At 42.5% G+C, this 20,375-nt stretch overlaps 1 protein-coding gene across 1 annotated transcript; it reads right to left on the bottom strand.

Annotated features, from left to right (window-relative positions):
* Positions 1-84: 84 nt before the first annotated feature.
* rasgrp4 (RAS guanyl releasing protein 4) lies at positions 85-15,313 on the bottom strand. The gene is made up of 17 exons (XM_028961570.1): positions 14,837-15,313; positions 10,943-11,115; positions 9,418-9,523; positions 9,050-9,112; positions 8,833-8,964; positions 8,554-8,695; positions 8,267-8,440; positions 7,296-7,412; positions 5,949-6,224; positions 5,640-5,720; positions 3,764-3,868; positions 3,567-3,676; positions 3,249-3,399; positions 2,653-2,689; positions 2,444-2,575; positions 2,020-2,219; positions 85-1,105 (listed from the first exon to the last, which is right to left on the bottom strand). The coding sequence occupies exons 1-17, from the start codon at positions 14,857-14,859 to the stop codon at positions 998-1,000; spliced, it is 2,130 nt and encodes a 709-aa protein (XP_028817403.1). The 5' UTR covers positions 14,860-15,313; the 3' UTR covers positions 85-997.
* Between the last annotated feature and the right edge of the window lie 5,062 nt (positions 15,314-20,375).

The raw sequence follows: 20,375 nt of genomic DNA, 5'->3' as shown, positions 1-20,375 counted from the left end.
TACATTCTGCTACAGTATTTCAATGGCTGCTATTCATTTTGTTGCGCTTATTCACATTAATACCAATTTAAACAGACCATACAATCAGATTTCCAATACCACATATAGCTCATTTAATAGTTTAATCAGAAACAACTACCCACAGAGTAGCTCATCACATGCTGTAAAATTTTGCTACTTTTTCCACAATAAATAAAACATTCGTAGTTTTTACCCTGGTTTTACTAACACCTGAATATAGAACATGCTACAGGTACAACACTGAAATGTTAGCACAACACTTAACATCCAAACTGGCACTGTGGCCATAAGTTGCATTCTGTTTATGTGCCATTATGCTAAATTTCATCTTTCTCCATTTTATTTATGCTGGTTTTGTGTAAGGCACTGAGATGGATCATAGGGATTTATCCAGTCATCTTTGAAAAAAGTTCAGCACCACAAAGATGCCCCCTATGGGTTAGGCATTTTCTTGATAACATTCCATTTAGAAAGTGAACAAAAACCACTGGGGCTCGGCTGAAACATTACTGTTTATACGGCAGTGAATGCTCGCAAGAAGCTTGCTTGATGCGTAGTGAAAACAACCGTGTCTTACAATTGCTTGTCAGAGATAGCTGATGTGCCAGTGCAAAAGTCTGTTTTGATTATGCAGGTTCACCAACAGATTAAATAATGTTTAAGAGATTTGAGATTTGTAGGCGAAGGTTGGTATTTCACAGTATCGTCTCAAAACGGACTGGGCCATGGAGTTGAGCTCACCCAGGTTAATGCAGTTCACTGTAGTTACTTCACCTTCGGTTGTCGTTCAAGCTTTAAACTTGGAGTGACTGTCCTCATGATCACACTGGCATATTAAACTGCATGAGATCTCTAAAAAGGATTTACATAAAATCAGATGTGAATTTTGACCCTGGGTAGGTCCTCCATCTTGTAAAGTAGGTTTGTCCCATTACCAACCCCCTAAAAGTCTATTAGGAATGCTTTTCATCACTCTTCAGTCCGGCTCTCTGCTCTTGTCTGGCTGAAGTTGCAGCTCCTCCATCTTCTGCAAAATGGACACAGGCATTGAAGAGCCCCGTGCTCTGGTAGGTAGTGAGGAGCTCTGGGTAATGAAAAGCAGAAATATTTTCACTGCTATGCAGTTCAATAACACATTTATGCATGAATTGTGATGCAAGAGGTGCAAAAACCAATTAAACATACTCAGAACAGGAGCATATACTACTATAATTTCAGTTGAATATTAATCATAGTACTACTTGTTTATTTTTTATGTCCTATTTGACTCAAGCAGAACAATAAAAAGGCATCACAGACTATAATACATGGCAAGAGGCATGGGTTTTATGCATAGGAAAACATCCTATAGAAAACAAAAAATTTACTGAAAAGATAGTTTTGGCACATTCACATTCAATGCCATATTTATTATGGCACATACTTTTTAGTAACATTTTCAAAATTCTATTATGATGTTTCATTTCACACTCGTGTTTGATTTGCCTTCAGTAGACTTTCTGTAGAAGGATTTGGTAATGGAGTTGGCTGTCAAGTGGGATTCTTTGCTCGTCTGCAAGATGGCGCCCTATCAAGCTTTGATGTGGGGTTCACCAAAGAGACAGCAATCTCATGTAGCTTTGACCTTAAAACTGATGCATGCAAAAAATAAATCATTGTCACCATGAGGGATGGTTTATAATAAATGACAATTACCAGACTTATTGTGTCTTACAATTACTTGTCAGAAATAGCTGATGTGCCAGTGCAAATGTCTGTTTTGATTAGGGTGGTAGTAGACTAGTGGGTAACACACCCGCCTATGAACCAGAAGACCCAGGTTCGAATCCCACTTACTACCAACATGTTCCGGAGCAAGACACTTAAGACCCTAAGTTGCTCCAGGGGGGGACTGTCCCTGTAACTACTGATTGTAAGTCGCTCTGGATAAGGGCGTCTGATAAATGCTGTAAATGTAAAAGTAAATTGTTGTCATAAAAGCTCAGTGAATGGCAGTACCTTCTCCACTGAAGAAAGTAGGGGGTGGGATTTTGTGTGGTTCAGTTTCCTCTCCTTTTCTGGGGTCCACACCCCGGGATCTGTCTGTGTGGACTGGTCTGAGAGTTTGGAGCCTTCTGCATTGTTCTCTGGGGTGGTCTGAGTCTTGCTGGACTCTGACTCATTACCATTAGGGAACACAAAAGTTTCCTCTTCTGAGCCTATTTAATTGACACAAAATTAGAATTATCCACCCTTTAGTCACACACAGAGCAAATACATTAAAAAGGCAAATCCAAAACTGTATGATAAAAGAGGTTCAGTGGGTACACATTGCAATAAAGCCCAGCACACTGTAGCATTAGCTGCTTAAATGAACTATGGAAGATGAGAAGAAACCTTGTTCATGTCAAGTTCATAACAGACAGATTTCGGGTGAACTCACTCCAACTGTTCCCCTTGACTCTGAGGGTGGGGGCCGGCGTGGAGGGACATGAACTGCCTGAGACCTGGAACCTCTTCATGCACTCCATGTCCACCTGGTCTTTACAGTGTTTATGACAATTCACTCCACAGTCTGAGAGACAGAATGTGATTAGAACCACTTTTCATGTAATGAAGCTCTACATGAATAAATATCATATTTGATCTGACCTTTGCAGTGATAACCTTGCTTGAAGACTCCCCATAACTATCGAAACAAGCAAGAAAAAACACATCATACTGATACCATGTTGTGACTTTCATAATGCATTTTTTCATGCTTAGTTACTAGACAACCATCTGTCCTTCAGGTCCACAAGGAGCTCCATATTAATCATGTGCAACTTCTAACTTAAAAAAAAAACTTTGGTTTTTAAACTGTGATACCCATACTGATCCACATAGTGGTAACATTATAGTTCATTTTCACAGCTAGATACAATTATTCATATGCAGTACAGTTAATATCTTTGAGTGTAGTACTGACATTATGTCAAAGTCATCAAGAAATAATATTCATATTATGAATGAAATAGCCTCCAGTGTAAACTAGCTGAACAGGCCTATACTACAGATTATTTATTATGGTCAAAACAGACAGAATTTTTGACATGCGCTAATAAATGCGCATGTCATCTGTGCATTGATCAACCTTTAAATTATTGCAGCTGAGCGCTCCAGTTGAGATCCAGGAATATCGCTTTAATGACCAGGCCGAGTACTTCTGCATTTTATATGGTAACACACAGGAACACACAATCACTTACAAAGCCACCACACGCATGACAGAAGGTTGGCCTCTTGTACGTCATTTCATGGAAGTTGTGCAGATTGCGAAGATTGAAGCCCAGTTTAGCACATATTGACATCCCTCTCATGAAGTACGAGGTGATCTCCTCTCGACTGATCTCTCCTTCCCTGATGGTGAATCAGTTAAGTAGGAATGAAAGGGAATGAGAAAGGGAGCATTTTAATATTTGAACACTGAGAGTACACAAAATCTTTTGTCTGTGACATATTGTAGCTCTCTTCTTTCAGAAACTAATTTTATTATAATGTAGCGGAGCTCTGCTGGATAGGTTCACCTGTCACTCTCATGGGTACAGAAGGAGAATGGGAAATTGGCTGCGATTTTCTCAAAGTCCTCCAGAGAGATGTAGCCATCCAGGTTCAAGTCGTAATTCTTCATTATGGACTGTAGGAGGAGACACAGCAGTAGCATAAAGGGAAGTGAAAGTGACCTAACAGGAACCGCTCTGTCACAACGTCACGTCTCACTCACGTCCACCATCTGTTTGACGTGTTTGGAAATTGTGTCAGGGTCCAGTCTGGGTGCAACTCCTGAGCCCCACTCTGCAACTACAGGTGGCTTCACAGGAGCCACAGGCTGTATTTGGAAATAGATGGAGAAAGAGTTTTTATTTGTTGATTGATTTATTGACATAGGATTTTGTGCTTTACTGCTACAAATATGCAATTATGCAGTCATGATCGCAGAACAGAAACACTTCAAAAGTGAAATGTGAAAGTGTGAAATGTGGAGTGTGAAAGACTTTCGTTATAAAAGCTCTCGCTATAATAACAACAGTAATAAAAAATAAAAACATTATTAACCGTACGGAAGATCCCAGGGATTCAGTGGGGCAGTGGTGGTCTTGTGGTTAAGGAAGCGGCCCCTTTTTGAATCCCAATCCGCCAAGGTGCCAAAGCACTGTCCCCACACACTGCTCCCCGGGCGCCTGTCATGGCTGCCCACTGTTCACGCAGGGTGATGGTTAAAAGCAGAGGACACATTTCATTGTGTCACCGTGTGCTGTGCTGCAGTGTTTCACAATGACAATCACTTTGATTCAGTTTTTTTTTTGTCTTCAAGCCATTTTGGCTGTGAATATGGTCCAATTTGGCAAAGGATATAATTTTTTTTAAAACTTCATTATTGTTGTTGATGTTGTATTGAAGGCATGTGTCTAACTTCTAATAATAACCAAATATTTCTAGAAATGTATTTTATGTAAATGTTTATATGTAAATTTTTCCTTGTAATATAAATGTTTTTTTCCCTATGTAACCATCCTTGCCTTTATATTATCAAAAACTCCAATAATTAATTATAAGTAGTTGTTTAAAGTGAAAAAAATATTAATATAGAATACTTTTACAGCCATTTTTGAAAGGTAAATTTGTTTTGGACTTGCAGATTCATTCAAGACTCAAAAGGACAAATATGTCAGGACAAAGGCACTGTTAAGGGTTAAAGATCATGCTTAGGGTGACAGCAATAATTACACACCGTCAAATGGATCGTTTCTCGTTTCTCGTTTTATATATTTACGTGAATCCTGAGGATGCAGTGTTGTGCTTAGGGCCAGCTTGAAAACAGTGCACTTTATGGTGTTTTGGGGTTTTTATTTGCGAAGCCAGTGGTGGCCGATCAAAGAAATTCTGTTACTCAATTGTAAGAAACTGATTGTAAGTCTAAAGCTGCTTTAGGGAGACATGGATGTCAGGTATTTTCACAGCTATGGGTTTTCCACCAAATATTGAATGTTTTTATGCTAATACCTTTGTCTTATCAGGGCTGAAATTACTTTTAAAAACACCCCCAAAAAAAACATCCACCAAACCAGCCACTAATGGCTAATATCTTAGTTTTCTTGCTGACGATGTGGCTTTTTTTTTTTGTTGGTTTGGCACTAAAACATTCAGTGGTCTGCAGTGGTACGGCCTACTTAAATCCCACCCTACTTATGCTCTAGCTTCCACACTTGCACAGTTTACTTGAAATAGACTCTTGTGTGCCTTTTTAAATCACAATTCTAGTATCATGTAAAATGTGGAGAGGCTACTTGTTCGGAGGGGAGTTCAGGGGAAAGCGAAAACATGCAGAGAAACACGTAGAGGTAGCGTATTCTGCACATACAACATAAAATGGCTGCATGAAATGATAAGGCAGCAGATCAAATCACATGCTGATGCTCTTCATGTGGTTTTGTTTGAAGTGCTTCTCCACCAGAACCGTGTATTCAGATTGTGGGGAGGGATACTCCGTTGCAGAGCAACTTTTGCAAGGTCAGACCACAGTCTTGAAGATGAAAAAGATCCAATATGCAAACGTTATTTATCAGCACCCGACAAAGGCCACGGAGGAAGTCACTGACCTGAATTTTGGGGTTCTTGGGTTCCTTGGCGTAGGAGAGTGCATATATCTCATCCTCTGTGTAGTAGAGGTCTAGGGAAAGCTGTGAAATGGAACCAACATGCAGACTTTAGATGGATCCTCCTCTAAAAAGTTTTGTTCATGTATGACATGACACATCTAAACTTCAGTGCCTGCTTCCTGCTGTACATGAGGTGTCATCATTAAACATTTGTAGAGCATTACTAAACCATCTCTGTAAAAAGGATACACCAAATGCAAACCAAATAGGTCGTCTGCTTCTTCAACTCCTATTCCCTCCCATTCTTACCGTTAGTAGGTGCAGCAGGTCTTTGTTGGCCTCGAAGGGGGGCTTGCACTTGTGGATGGCCAGCAAGTCGCTGATGTTGCTGTAGATGTGCTGCAGCTTGCCCAGGTTGATCTTGTTGTCCTCCAGGTAGTCCGGCAATGCTTCATTCAGCGAGATCAGGTCCTTCAGGTGCACGCCCAGAATGGGAACCTTGAAGCTGGTGCATTCACTGTAGATGCGACGATAGTTGCTGTAGTTACTGTAGGAGGACAGGAGCTCCGTCATCTCACTCAGAGCCTGGAAGTTGCATTGAGAAACTGTTGTTACAATCGCTGTAACTTGTTGGACATTTGTGGCACATTTATTTAATGTAATAACAACTGAGGATTGTAAAAATATTAAAGGTGCATAACCATCTACACAAACTAAACAGCACAAATTCTCAGAATGGCTACCTGGGCGTTTCACATCACAGATACAATCAAAGCACAGTCTGTTTGGGTAAGATGCTGCAGTTATAACACACAGAATCAAGCAGTGACATCTAAACTGGTGCACAACAGCATAACTTCATAGTTGGGACATGCCCCTGAATGTATTTCCAGGCCTGTTCTGAAAATGCAGTACGAAACACCCTGAATTTGTTGTTAGAGCTCAGTTCAGCAATAAGTTGAATAATGTCAGGTTTGTGGCTGGTATGGAGAGTAAACAGTGAGGAACTGTGTTCCAGAGGGTTTGTCCTTGGTGACAATGAGAGTGAGCAACCAAAAATGAAAGTAACATTCAACAAAGCTCAAGGAAAGAAGTGGACCACGGCAGTAAAACAGTACTGAGTGTTAAATTTAATAAAGTGCAAAAACTGCCCATGTGAGGCCATGACGCGGAGTGGCTAATAAAAGCTTGTGAAATGAGTTCTGTGCTCAGTCATTGTTTAAGTTCAATGCCGCCGTTAGTGACTAATTCAGTGTTTTGTGTTTTCATATTTCAGTGTTCTCTTTCCCACATTTCGTCTTGTTAAAGCTGTCTGTGTTTTGTTCAATTCTATGTTGTGTGCAGCTAACAAGGGCATCTTTGTGCAGAATTGTTATGTTGTTTATTATACAAAACCCTTTAACTCAGATTTGCCAGTCTAGATGGATTGTATGTCTAAAATAAAAGAAAATGCTAAAAGAACCATCAACACTCACAACATTATTATGCAAAAAACCTTAATATTTCACGACTCATTTCACAAAATATCTTTGCAAACAATTCTTGCCCTGGACTTTTATTACTATTACTTTTACCACTACTGATATGAGTATGGATGGGTCTGGGTAGTAGAATGACTGTAAAACGCTAGATGAGAGCAATAGATGAGTTGTGTACCTTTGTGACGTCAGAGGAGAGCAGACCGGCCGTGTCTTTAAGGCGGGAGATGGAGCTGTGGCACAGGCCTCCAATCACCGCCATTAGAGTGTTAAAATTCTGCAGGGCATGCAACTTCTGCTCAAGGAGAGAAGGGGGGCCGGGGGATAGGAAGGAAAGAGTGAGAGAGGTCCAGGGTACATACAGTGCCCCTATTGATCAACCCGTAACACAGTGGTCGGGCTGTTGCGTTTGTTCCTTAGGTCTTGCAATGCGGTGCTTACCGAAAAGGTAAAGGTTTTTCTTACATTTTGTTTCTTACAGCTTGCTGACATTATGCAACTTCCTAGCATTATACGTTTATTTAAGAAAAATGGTACAATTTCTTTTAATGTCACTCTTCATCATTACCTGTTTTTATGACATATTTCTTGTATGATTTGTATGAAACCTTATACTTGCCTGTAATAATACTCAGGCAGCAAACTTTGGCGAGCTAACCAATACCCGTGGAATGTCAAGGTGTAGAAGAGCATATTTATTTTACCACTTTAGCCAATCTTTTTTGTGCAAATGGAAATCTTGGACACTATGATACAATCAGATACAGCTGGCCACCCAGTCCTTTTTATCATTATTTCTGATACACAGAAGAAACTATTTAAAATGGGATGAGCCATTGTTGATTGACAGCTTTTATCCTCCATCCTACTTGATTTAAACCTGCTCCTGACAAAAGATTACATCTCCAATGCTTGCGTAGCATCCATCTCCTCCCTTTCTCCACCGTTTGCCTTGATTTTTTTGCTTGTTCATGGGTCCATCTCAATCACAGTCTCTGTTATGATCATCTTAGTCCATGTCTGCTATCATACCAGCACTCTCAACACACTACATCATGAATTATATCCTTACAATATACACCTGACAGGTATGTAATTATTACATTTGGTAATGTCAGTATGACTGAAAGAAAGAGAATTTGTGGTTACCTGGGCTACATGAATGAACTTGGTGAAGACCTCGGCCCTCTGCTGTGCTGTGGGCCTGCCGAGAATCATCAGCTGGACCCACTGAGAGATGCCGTTGCACAGCATGACTGAACGTTCCAGAGCAGGGTTGTGCCTCACTGACCCATGCACCACATAACTGCGGTAGTCCAGGAACTGCACAAAGATGACACACACATGCTCATACACATGGATTCGACAGTTGGGTGACCTCCAACTCCACTGCGTAATCTGAAAGGATTAGCAGCCCAGCAACACAGGCTCCTTACTGAAATGCTGCAAAAGTTCTTAAATTCCAGATAGCTGAGGTGCTCTGCCATCTCATCAGGTTCCATATGATCAAAAAGCAGAGAGACTTTCCTCTTCTTTACTGAGGGTGAAGGGGCGTGGGAAATGCTCACAGGATGGTTACTAGATCAAATAAAGCAAAACGTTTATTTTGGCAGCCCATAGTTCCACATAATTCAAATAGTTATTTTTCTTAATTTCTGCTAAAAATGTTCATACATTCAGATGAGTCAACACTATCCTTCCCTGTCATGACTCACAGATAGGGTGTGTCAATGATCTGACAGTCTGGGTCTTTCCCCTCAGCCCTCACCAACGCCCACAGGTCCGCCATCACCTCCTCCAGCAAGGGATCGGCCTCAAACACCACTGGGAATTTACTGATCCAATGCCTGAGGACATGTTACCATACATTACAACACAGCCTGACACATAGAGGGGACACAGGAAGTGAACAACTGACAGATGCACACGGACCTGAAGAAATGGTAGATCTGTGGGCGTCGTTGCGCTCTCTTCTCTATTGGACAATCTTTGTAGGTAAACAGTAGTCAAGGAATAATTAAAAATAACAGAACTCTAACAAGTTTGACAACATAAAGCGTATGTCAGACATTTTCATTTGGCTGTAGATCCTGGGAAAAATCTATTTAATTGTGTGGGTAAAAGTCATTTTATACTATTGATACGCATGTCAGTATACATATGGTAAGTTCTTTCACCTGGTAAAAGGTCACTTTGTACAGAAAAAGAAGTGAAGCATCATTTCAACCTACACATGGATTCAAATGGAATGCTGGACTGTGTTGTGTGAGAGCAATGAATTGTGGGTCAGTAAAGGATATAGTGAAAGCAGCTTATGGGCGAACGTGTGTGAGGGCACCACCCAGCTATGCATCATCAGCGTCATGTTGACCAGGTGGGTCCCTTTCAACAGCCTCCCCTCTGAATCTGCAACATATCCAGTACACACACAACATTGTTAGAATGTGATGATATATGGTGGCTATATGTCATACCAAGTGGGTTCTTCACCTATAGTGGGTTCTATACCTATATACACCAGTCAAAACATACTCATGGTCCTTTTTTCTTTTTTTATATACTGAAGACTAAATACTATGAAATAACATGAGTAAGGATTACTAGTGAACAAAGAAATGAAAAACAAAACAATATGTTTCATAATAAAGGTCCTTTTTCGGTGATGACAGCATTTCACACTCTTGGCCTCTCTGCCTACCATATTAAGTTACATTCACATTTAGATTTACAGCATTTATCAGACATCCTTATCCAGAGCGACTTACAATCAGTAGTTACAGGGACAGTCCCCCCCTGGAGCAACTTATGGTTAAGTGTCTTGCTCAGGAACACAATGGTTCTTAAGCGAGTGTGTTACCCACTAGGCTACTACCACCCTATTTAAATTAGACAGTGGGGGTGTTTTTCCAGTAGTCCTGAAAGAGTTCCTGTGTTGAGCACCTGTTGTTTGCTTTTGCATTGCATTGAAACCGTTTATGAAGGAATTCAATAGTGACCAAAGGAAGATGAAGAATACGGTCTTAACTCTGCAACACAGTGCACATTCTATAGTTCACCGGTTGTTTGTGTGTCCTGTGCATGTCAGTGTTTTCTGGGAGAGGCTGAGAGATAATATCCACTGTTTGGCAGTGGTGGGAATGGCTTTGTCCTGCTCTGCTAATGAGACAGTGCCCGATTGTGTGTCTGCCCTCCGTCTCGCACGCCTGCCCCCTCTCTACCTCTCCTTTTATTCCCCCCTCTCTCCCACGTTTTCATCGACGGTTTATGTAATCTGAATTGGACACAGAGATTGTGGACCAAAAAACTGGAACTAGGGGCCTGCAGCCAGAGCCTGTTTCTGCCTCTCATTTCATCGCCTCCTCTCTCTTTATACAAAGATCTCACACAGGCTCACAGTTTTATGAACTTGTGTATATCTCGTGTAAACCGAATGTCATACATGTTTTGCAATGGTCACTTTGGGGCAGCCACTGAGGTGCCACTGAGTAAAGCACACTGCTCCCCGGGCGCCTGTCATGGCTGCCCACTGCTCCCTCACGGGAATGCAGAGACCACATTTCACTGTGTGCTCTGGGTGCTGCGGCACGTGAGAATGGATCGCTTTCACTTCACTTTCATTTCACTTTTTATGAAGCCTGTACCTCATTATACCTCAACAATATATTTGTACCTCAAACAATATATTTGTGGAGGTGGAGACTGTGGCCCAGCTGTACAGCCTTTGTTCGTCATCTTCTTGACCTTCATCACTGGCCAGATTCTGACCGGCACAACAGACGAAAGCCCCCCCCCCCCCCCCCCCCCCCCCCCCACACACACACGTACCAAAACCGACCAGGCAGCGGTGGATAAGGTCGTCAAGTGTGGCTGAACGACTGATGGAGTTGGAGGTGGGTGACTGCAGGGCGCGGCTGATCTCCTGAGGGCTGGGGCATGTCATCCTCCGCTGTACCGGGCGTCGACTCTTCAGCCCGGCCACGCTGTCCTGACGAGATTTCCTGACAGGCAAAAAGGGGGGGGGACGCAAAATAATATTCTGTGTCACCAGTCCTCAACCAGGTTACAAGCATGTGGGATACAACCATCAGCCACAGAATAAAAGCATTTATGCCTCTATCCATTGACGTTATTATGCATGAAGGCAAGTCTGTGGTTAGATGTCTTGTATGAAACTGGCCTGTGGTGCATCTACAACATTCATGCGCACAAGCTAACAAGCAGCTCATGCTCTTTATTCAAAGCAGCAGAGTAGTCAGTTAAAAAGGTTTAGACATTGAGAAAACCCGGCAGGGCTAAGGTGACATATCACCAATATAACAGGAGGATCTAATAAGATAAGGATTTATCTGTGTCATTCTGGCAGTTCGTGCCTGAACGTCTCCTTGTGCGGTTGCACAAAAGCACACAAAAAGCACAGTCCTCACAAATGCAATGGTTTGTGTTCATGGCAGTACTTCCAATTAAACTGATGATGAAATATTATGAGCCTGCAGTGTGAGAGGAAAAAGAAGAACAAAACGGTGAGGGCACATGCAGTATAAGTGAAAGACCCTCAGACACGCAGCCCTGTTGGGGGGGGGGGTAAGTGGGGCAGCATACAGAACAATTGTGTCGGTCTATGCGCTCAGACAGGAAACTGCAGAAATGAGTGTGCTACCACTTTTTGTATCTCTTCTGATGACCTCTGTGTTTGTGTGTGTGTGAGTGTCTGTGTTTTTGTGTCTTTTAGTTCTGTGTATTCATATTGTTGGGAGCTGGTGCAGAGGTCAACAGTGCTTGTGTATGTATTGTGCATGTTTCTCACCTGTCTGCTATAGATGTGTGCGGGGAACACACACACACACACACACACGTGCGTCTCAGGGCATGCGACTGCGTGTGAAAAAGACTGCCGAGAGATGAGCAATCTGATCACTGTGGCTTTTCTAACAAATAGCATGCCATGCATGCATGTGTGTGTGTGTGTTCCTCTAAATGGAGAAGCGGTTTATAGTCCATGTGTTTATGTTTCATTAGTCAATGCATTTATCCTCCACTCTGTTGACTGTAGCAGGCATCGGCAATCTATAAAGTGCACACGACGTTCTCGGTTTCAACTGTCTGCCTGGTAATATATGGTTTCTATGCCTAAGGGTAGAGGAAAACAGTAAAAGGAGCTCAGTGCCGCCTGCCAGTAACAACGCAACCAGGGCAGATGCAGAGACGTCTGCTGATGAAGGTTCACACAGCGATTTTGTGTGCTCTGGCCTCACGTCTGAGACCGTAAGTATGAACAATGTGGCAACAGGAAGCCTGTGAGTTCGGAGAAGTGGTGACGCGTTCTAAGAATGACCAAAAGTGCACTTGTTCCCCTCCTCACCACTGCCGTGCACCCATCTTGCATTTTCAATTCTCCCTTAGTACTTGAGCTCGGCCTGTCCACTCTCACATCCTGAAATGTCCACAGCTTTGGACTGGGTTTTCTGCCAGTTGCTGCATGTGGCATATTTGTCTACAAAACCCATTGGTAACTCTGATCTTGACTGTTATACATTTACATTTACATTTACAGTATTTATCAGACGCCCTTATCCAGAGCGACTTACAATCAGCAGTTACAGGAACAGTGCCCCCGGAGCAATTTAGGGTTAAGTGTCTTGCTCAGGGACACAATGGTAGTACGTGGGGTTTGAACCTGGGTCTTCTGGTTCATAGGCGAGTGTGTTACCCTCTAGGCTACTACTACCCTATAAATAGAATCAAATAAAATAGAAACAAATAACAATTGCAACAAAATTCATTTTCAATTATAAAACATCACAGATTAAAAAAATATAATACTGAGAGTATTCAAATTGTTTTGATGAATTATCAAGAATTTCGAATGGAGTATAGCTGAGCCTAAACCTAACCCAAAACCAACCGAATACACACCAGCACACACTCGCCGTTGTTGAACCCAGATCCCATGTAAATTCCTGTTTACAGTCCCTGCCTGTCTGCGAATTTGCATGCCCGAGTTCATCGTTACAACACATATAAACATGGATAAAGACACACACCACACCGGCCCACACAGCCGTGCTGCCTCTAGAGCTCGCAGGGATGCAAATATTAGTTGGCGTATGATTCATGTCTCACTAGGAATGCCTCATGCTTCCGTGGAAGTTCAGGAATTTGAATAAAAAACGGCCTATTTAACAAGCTGCCACAGGTAGATGGTTATTGTTTCGGCTCTTTCGTGATCACCTTTACTTCCCGTCTTTGCCGGGCACTACACTCATCATAGTTCTCTTGAACGCTCCTTGGAAAATCCCCTGCTGTTCCCCTACCAAGCTTTCTACAGAATCCAATATTTCAGAATCAGTCTCTCTCAATTATAAACACACATGTGCAAAACGAGAGCCTTTAAGTTTGGTTATTATTGTTCTTCACATTAAACCAATTCTACGTTGTTATGCAAATGATCATTTTAGTAACTTATTTCTGTACACTTTACTTTTTTTTGGAAATACCTTAACAATTAGCATAGCCAATTAGTTGGTGTCCCACTGCAGTTCCTAGGAAAAGGTTGGGTAGGACATTTGCGTGTCCAGGCTCTGCATTTGCATATGATATCTGGAACAGAACCAGTCAGGTGAGCCAGCCAGGGCACCTGTAGAGATTCCCAGTTTCCTCGCGGTTTTGGCCGGCCCATCAGTTGCTCCTGTACCCAAGGTTTGCTGTAACTGGCTTGAGATGCTGAGCTGAAAAGTGTGGTCAGGGGTTAGCTCTAAAGTGAAGAACCAGCTGACCTTCCGCATTAAGCCATGGGGTGTGATAATAATACGTGTGTTATTATATTCGTGCAGTGCACACATGCACACGCAACTTCTCATTTTCAAGCAATCTGATAAGCGCTAAAGGTCTAAACTAGATAGTGGCCAATTTCTTCATGTGTTTTGGAAACACACAAAAACCAGCCGGACCCTGCTGATATGTAAATATGACTTATGTCTTCGGGTTCTGCGACGTACTGCATGTTCTTGCTCAGCCTTTGGATTTAATTTTGACTAAAAAAAAAATGTATAAAAATGACTTCCATTCAGTGGGACAATATCTTGTACATGTATTGTAGCTCATGCACTGCATGCACGGCACGGCCTTTCTGACAAATGAAGGGCCATTGCAATTGTTGTTTTCACCTTGAAAGTCATAATGCCACACCTAGAATGCCTCACAGCACGTTACTGCATCTTCCAAAAAACACAGAGTACCAGTCACCTTGGCACAGTCGGACCCACTGGACTGTGTGTCTACCATAAACATGGGGTACGCTCGCACCCTCAGCCACAATATTTAGGTTAGGTGTGTTGTCCTTCTAACGTGAACTCTTTCTGCATGGCCACTGAAGCAGCAACTCAGATGAACCACGCTGAATTACATGCACCACGAAAAGACGGAAGCCCCTCCGATGAGCCTTTTAAAAGTGGCTATAAAAGCAGCCCTCCACCATAGAGAATTGAAAGCAAAGCATGCATAATTCTGTAGAAATTGAACAGGAACCACAGGCTTGGAGAAAATAAAAAGGAAACATAACCACAGAAGATTGCACTGCACACGGGTGCATTCTCACACACACACACACACACACACACCAGCTCAATAGCAGACAGTGAAAGTTAAAGTCAAAGGGAGGGAGATTCTAAATAAAATCACTATCAGCGCGCACACACACACATTCCCACACCTGGCGGTTACCTCTTGGGCTCTTTGCGATTCATCGTAGGGCTTCTCTCCTCTTCACTCCTCCTGTCAACCGCCAATCCCTCAGGGACATCTGTGAATGTCCCGCTCCCTACGGCTCCATGGGGAGAGCCCTAACTGTATTTTAGGGCTCAGTGCAGACGATTGTGACAACGGCAACAGTCAACTCAAAACTCCGCATGCAAGTGCCCCTCAGAAGCGTCCTGCCTTCTGCTCGCTTGTCACTGGCTTAACCACGACACAGAAGTGCAGCATGGCGCAGAAAAAAGAAAAAAAGGACGAAGAAGAAATCCTCCTCATCTCTGTTTAGAGTAAATTCAGGAGGCAACGGCAAGACGCGAGAACAGAAATACAAAAGTGAAGATCCCGCAGAAAGAGGCAGTGACAAACGGAGTCAGAATGTTAATCGGACGAGCTGGCGCTGACAGATAGGGAAACTGTCATCAGTGTGTGTTAATGCTCCTGCTTGAAAGGTAGTGAGAGGGTGAGAGAGAGAGAGAGAGAGAGAGAGAGAGAGAGAGAGAGAGAGTGCTCAGCACACTGGACACACATCAAGCACCAATGAGAGAGAGCGATAGAGAGCGTGATAGGTGAGAGGAAGTGTTGCAGTATGAATGTTTTCACTGTTGAGAAACTGAACACCTACGGCCGCGTCCTGCACTTCCATCTCCAGGCCACAATTAGGCAGAAATTCTCCTGTCGTTCACGTCTCATGTGCACACAGAAAACTTTTTTTTTTTTTCTCACCCTTCTCTTTCCTCACGTCGGCTGGCAGTTGGCACACAGTGGGGCAGTGTCCGCAGGGCTGAATCCTCACCCGTGCAGCTGGGGATTCTGGGTGAAAGGAGGGCTTGTTCCCGCGTGAGGGGGCAAGATAGGGGAAAACTAATGCCCCTGTGTGGTGGCATGACAGTGGGAACCTGTGGGCATTTTTCCCCCCTTTTTTGGTATGTTGTATTGACACCCAGGTGGGATGCCACTGTGTTGGGGGAGGTGGCGTGGGGCGGCGGTCTGTCGGTTAGAGTCTGAGAGTGAATGTGTCAACTGTTGTTTTTCTGGACAGTGTGATCTCTGAGTGGCCAGATTTGGTGGATCACCTTCATATCGCTCCAGTTAATGCATTAACCTGAAATTTACAAAAGTACAAAGTGAAAAAATCAAACGTTGACATTTTCATTGCGTTATTTAAACGAGCACTAAAAACGATGAGAGGAAATGAGGCAAATGAGACACACATCACAGAAAACTCTAAATACCCAATAACTCAGTTTCTTAGGTGACAATATTAATAACCACTGTTTTCATTATGATGATGGGTGATAGTGAACTTGCTAATTAAAACACAGACCATTCGAGGTGACATGATCATTTGAAGGCCACTTCAAGGTGGCACCATTTTCAGTTTCCACAGCTGGTAGCTGGTTTTAGTTGCTGTACCACCACCATGAAAATCTCTATAAATGTTAATACTGTGTATGTACTTGCTCATTACAGTCCAATCTGTCTCTACCAACAGTTTTTTTTAATTTGCATTTTGTATTCTTGTGTGATAAGTAGAATGCTTATCGATGTAGGCCTGATGTTGACCATTGTCATAGTAGGGGACAGAGGACCCAGGTGCAAGTGTTTGGTACAAACATAGATTTATGAGGAAAAAACAGGGTCGAGTCCAGGATCAGCGTCAAGCAGGTCATACAGCCCTACTGAGGGTGATCCATGTGGCGGAATGCTGTTGCCGTTCACATCTTCAATCTGTCCAAGACATTTACGCCAAGAGATGTAGGACCAGGGTCATCATTTACAGCATTTATCAGACGCCCTTATCCAGAGCGACTTACAATCAGTAGTTACAGGGACAGTCCCCCCTGGAGCAACTTAGGTTTAAGTGACTTGCTCAGGGACACAATGGTAGTAAGTGGGATTCAAACCTGGGTCTTCTGGTTCATAGGCGAGTGTGTTACCCACTAGGCCACTACCACCCATGGGGTCATTGAAGTTATTAAGGACAAATCACAACCAAACAACAGCCTGTTTCAACATCTAAAATCAGGCGAAAGACTCAAGATGCATCATGGCCAGGACTGAGAGACACAGGAAGAGGTTTTATCCTCAGGCCATGAGGATGCTGAAACAGGACATCCCTCATCTCTCATCACTACCCTGCAATCTGTTACTGTTATGTTAGTCATTGCATCTATGCACAATGCAATTTAGTAGTATAACCACCAGTACTATAACCACAACCCTGTGTTTTATGTTCTCATTGAACACAAATATTTGCTTGCATTTCAGCTTGCTAACATTTTAAAGGCCTTATGCCTCTTTTGATCTAATAATAATAATTTATTATTATATAAGATAATATTTTTTTTATTCTTATAACTTTATTTCTTTAACTATGCACAACCAAAACAGAGCACTTCAGGATGCATTCACTGTGACTTGTATGCATGTGACATATGTGAACCACAGACGCTTGCTGCATGGACTCTTTTTTTTCATCTTGATCTTTTGAAATGATCACCCCATCCCATTGCTTAAGACAGGAAGAGTTACCCATTTAAGTGCGTCTAAAAAAATTGTCATTCTCACTTCCTCTGCACTTACACAATATTGTACTGAAGCTTTGATCGTCACCTCTTTCAGTGGACCAATTATTTTTCCAGCGGACCTGTAACATTAGCAGGATCTGCCCTGGCGGAATGACAGCTTCGGTGGTTATGCAACAAGAACACAGGAAGAGGCATGTACAGCATGGGACTGTCTCAATGTGTTAATGATGTGATCTCACATCTGTCTTTTTAACCAAAGTTGCTACTTTTGTATTATTTATATCTTAATATTGATTTGTGTGTGTACTTTTTTTTTTTTTTTTTTTCATTTACATAAGCACACAGTTTAAGTGAAAAACTAGACATCACTACATGAACAATTTATGGGCTCCTCTTACCTTCGTTTCAGTATCTATTGTAAATAATATGGCTAATATTGCACACATTATGTACACATGAACAAATAACTGACTTCTGAAAATAGAATCCTGCTGAATTAAATACAGCCAGTTCAGCGATCACATGTCTGCCTGACCGCTTATGTCTGACATCAGAAGATCAGCCTCTGGATTAAGGCAGGGTTGATTTATCACTCACATGTGGTAGGGTGGTAGTAGCCTAGTGGGTAACACAGTCGCCTATGAACCAGATGACCCAGGTTCAAATCCCACTTACTACTTATTACTTGTGTCCCTGAGCAAGACACTTAACCCTGAGTGTCTCCAGAGGCACTGTCCCTGTAACTACTGGTTGTAAGTCGCTCTGGATAACGGCGTCAGATAAATGCTGTAAATGTAAAAATGTAAAATGTAACATGTGACATTGTTATTACCCTTTCAAGTTATGGCTGAGTCTGTCGGGGTAGTGTCTGCTCTGACAGATGTTAAGTTGTCCAAAATGGGATAGTAGAGTTTTGTTACCAAGACCTTACGCAGCAGACTAAGTTCTGACACCAGTCAAGGGAAATCCCCTGATGGAGGCGCAGTTGCAGTAGTCGACTTCAGAGAAATGTTGCCAGATGTTGATTACAAAGCAAACTTCTTTATTTTATCAAATATGAATGATAAGAAAAAGAAAGCTAGAAAAGGGGGGAAGAAATGACACGATCATCCAAAATATGAAAAGCTGTTTGCTGATGGGACAGTGAGATAGTGGGATAGTTTAAAGGTTTATGAACGGGAAGACCAGTCACAGGTTCAACCCCGCTTCCTACCATTGTGGTCCTGAGCAAGACTTAACCCTGGGTGTCTCTAGGGGGGACTGTCCTTGTAAATACTGATTGTATGTCTCTCTGGATAAGAGCGACTGATAAATCCCGTAACTGAGTTTTAATCGCAGACCTGGCAACCTGGATTCACCGCTGGTTAGTCTGATCTGGTTGAAGTTAACGACCATTCCACACAGGGCGAGGAAGTATCCACTAAAATAGAAGAAATTATAGAAATTATGTGATTGTCATTGTGATACACCGCAACACAGCACACGTGCACACAACGAAATGTGTCCTCTGCTTTTAACCCATCACCCTTGGTGAGCAGTGGGCAGCCATGACAGGCGCCCGGGGAGCAGTGTTTTTGGTGCTTTGCTAAGTGGCACCTCGGTGGCAACTTGGCGGATCGGGATTCGAACCGGCAACCTTCTGATCACGGGGCCGCTTCCTTAACCTTAAAACTGCATAAAAATTAAGGATACAGCCATAATGTACTCTTACCTTCTAGTAACACCGCTGATGGTGTGGAATTTCATTGGGCCACTTGTAAATAAAAATAATTTTAAAAGGACGGTCCGGCGCAGTTGTAATGATTGTAAAAGTATCTAATACTCCAATTCCTCCCCCTAGTGTCCTCAATAGAAACTGCAGATTTGGTGCAATACATGTCGCAGAAAACTACATTTCCCAGCATTCATTCCTTTTCGTCGTCGTTGTCGTAACTGTCTGCAAGCTCGATGAAGTTGGTAGCGAGGCTGGCGAGAAAACCTGCTAAAAGCCACTGGCGTCTTTCATTATCTATTGCCATAGGTGGTTGCTATGGGAGATAGGAGAGGGAGAAATCAGGCTAATTGACACTTAGATGGAGATTGTGGAGGTGAGGTAGCATGCTGATACATGTGTCTGTCTGTATGTTTGCGCGTGTGTGTGTGTCAGCAGCATTGTTCAATAAATATAATTTTGCTGAAGGGCTCTTCTGATATGGAGGGGAGCACATGCAATCTCTATTCTCGCATGAGTGCATCTCTGTCTGTGCATGCTTGCTTGCTTGGCCTAAAGATTTGCATATTCTGTTTTTCAACAGCAGAGAATCTGGTGTATTGGTCACCTTGACCATTATAGACACCAAAGAAATGTGCACGCATTTGTTACATAGAGTCGAAATCCCAGGCTGCGTATAACTATTTTAATATACTTTATAATTATTTGTTATTATGCCTGATTATATGCCAGAAACCAATATAACAACAGTTATGAAGATTACAACAAAGTTTTGCACTTGTTATTAGATGCCAACACCCCATATGTGCTGAGGTCTTCAGGATTGTCTGCAGAGAAGCCTGTGGACTGGAGATGAGGATGATCAGTGAACTCTACATTCCATACAGTGCCTGCATTATGACAGTCAATGCCTAGAGATCCTTCTTCATGAAGTGTGTGCTGTCTATGTCTAACAGAGGACCATGACATGAGGTGCTAATCCCCATGCAATCTAGGATACATCATAATAGTGATACATCAAAAAGTAGCTAGACTGTAAACTGGACTTACACCAACATTATTACACACAAGAAAAACGTGAATGCCCAGTGGAGGTAGTGACAATTAAAGGGGATCAACTGTGCAACAATAATAGTAACAGGAACTAATGTTATAAAAATAGTGAGAGTAATACTCGTAGCATCACACCCAGTAATCAATTTCATTCTGCTGCAGGCGTAGAGCATTGTCGATTGAGCAAGAATGCGCCAGTAGCCCTTGAACACACCCC

Source organism: Denticeps clupeoides, chromosome 19, assembly GCF_900700375.1.
Source record: "Denticeps clupeoides chromosome 19, fDenClu1.1, whole genome shotgun sequence".
NCBI lineage: Eukaryota > Metazoa > Chordata > Actinopteri > Clupeiformes > Denticipitidae > Denticeps > Denticeps clupeoides.
This window is presented reverse-complemented; position numbering and strand designations above follow the sequence as displayed.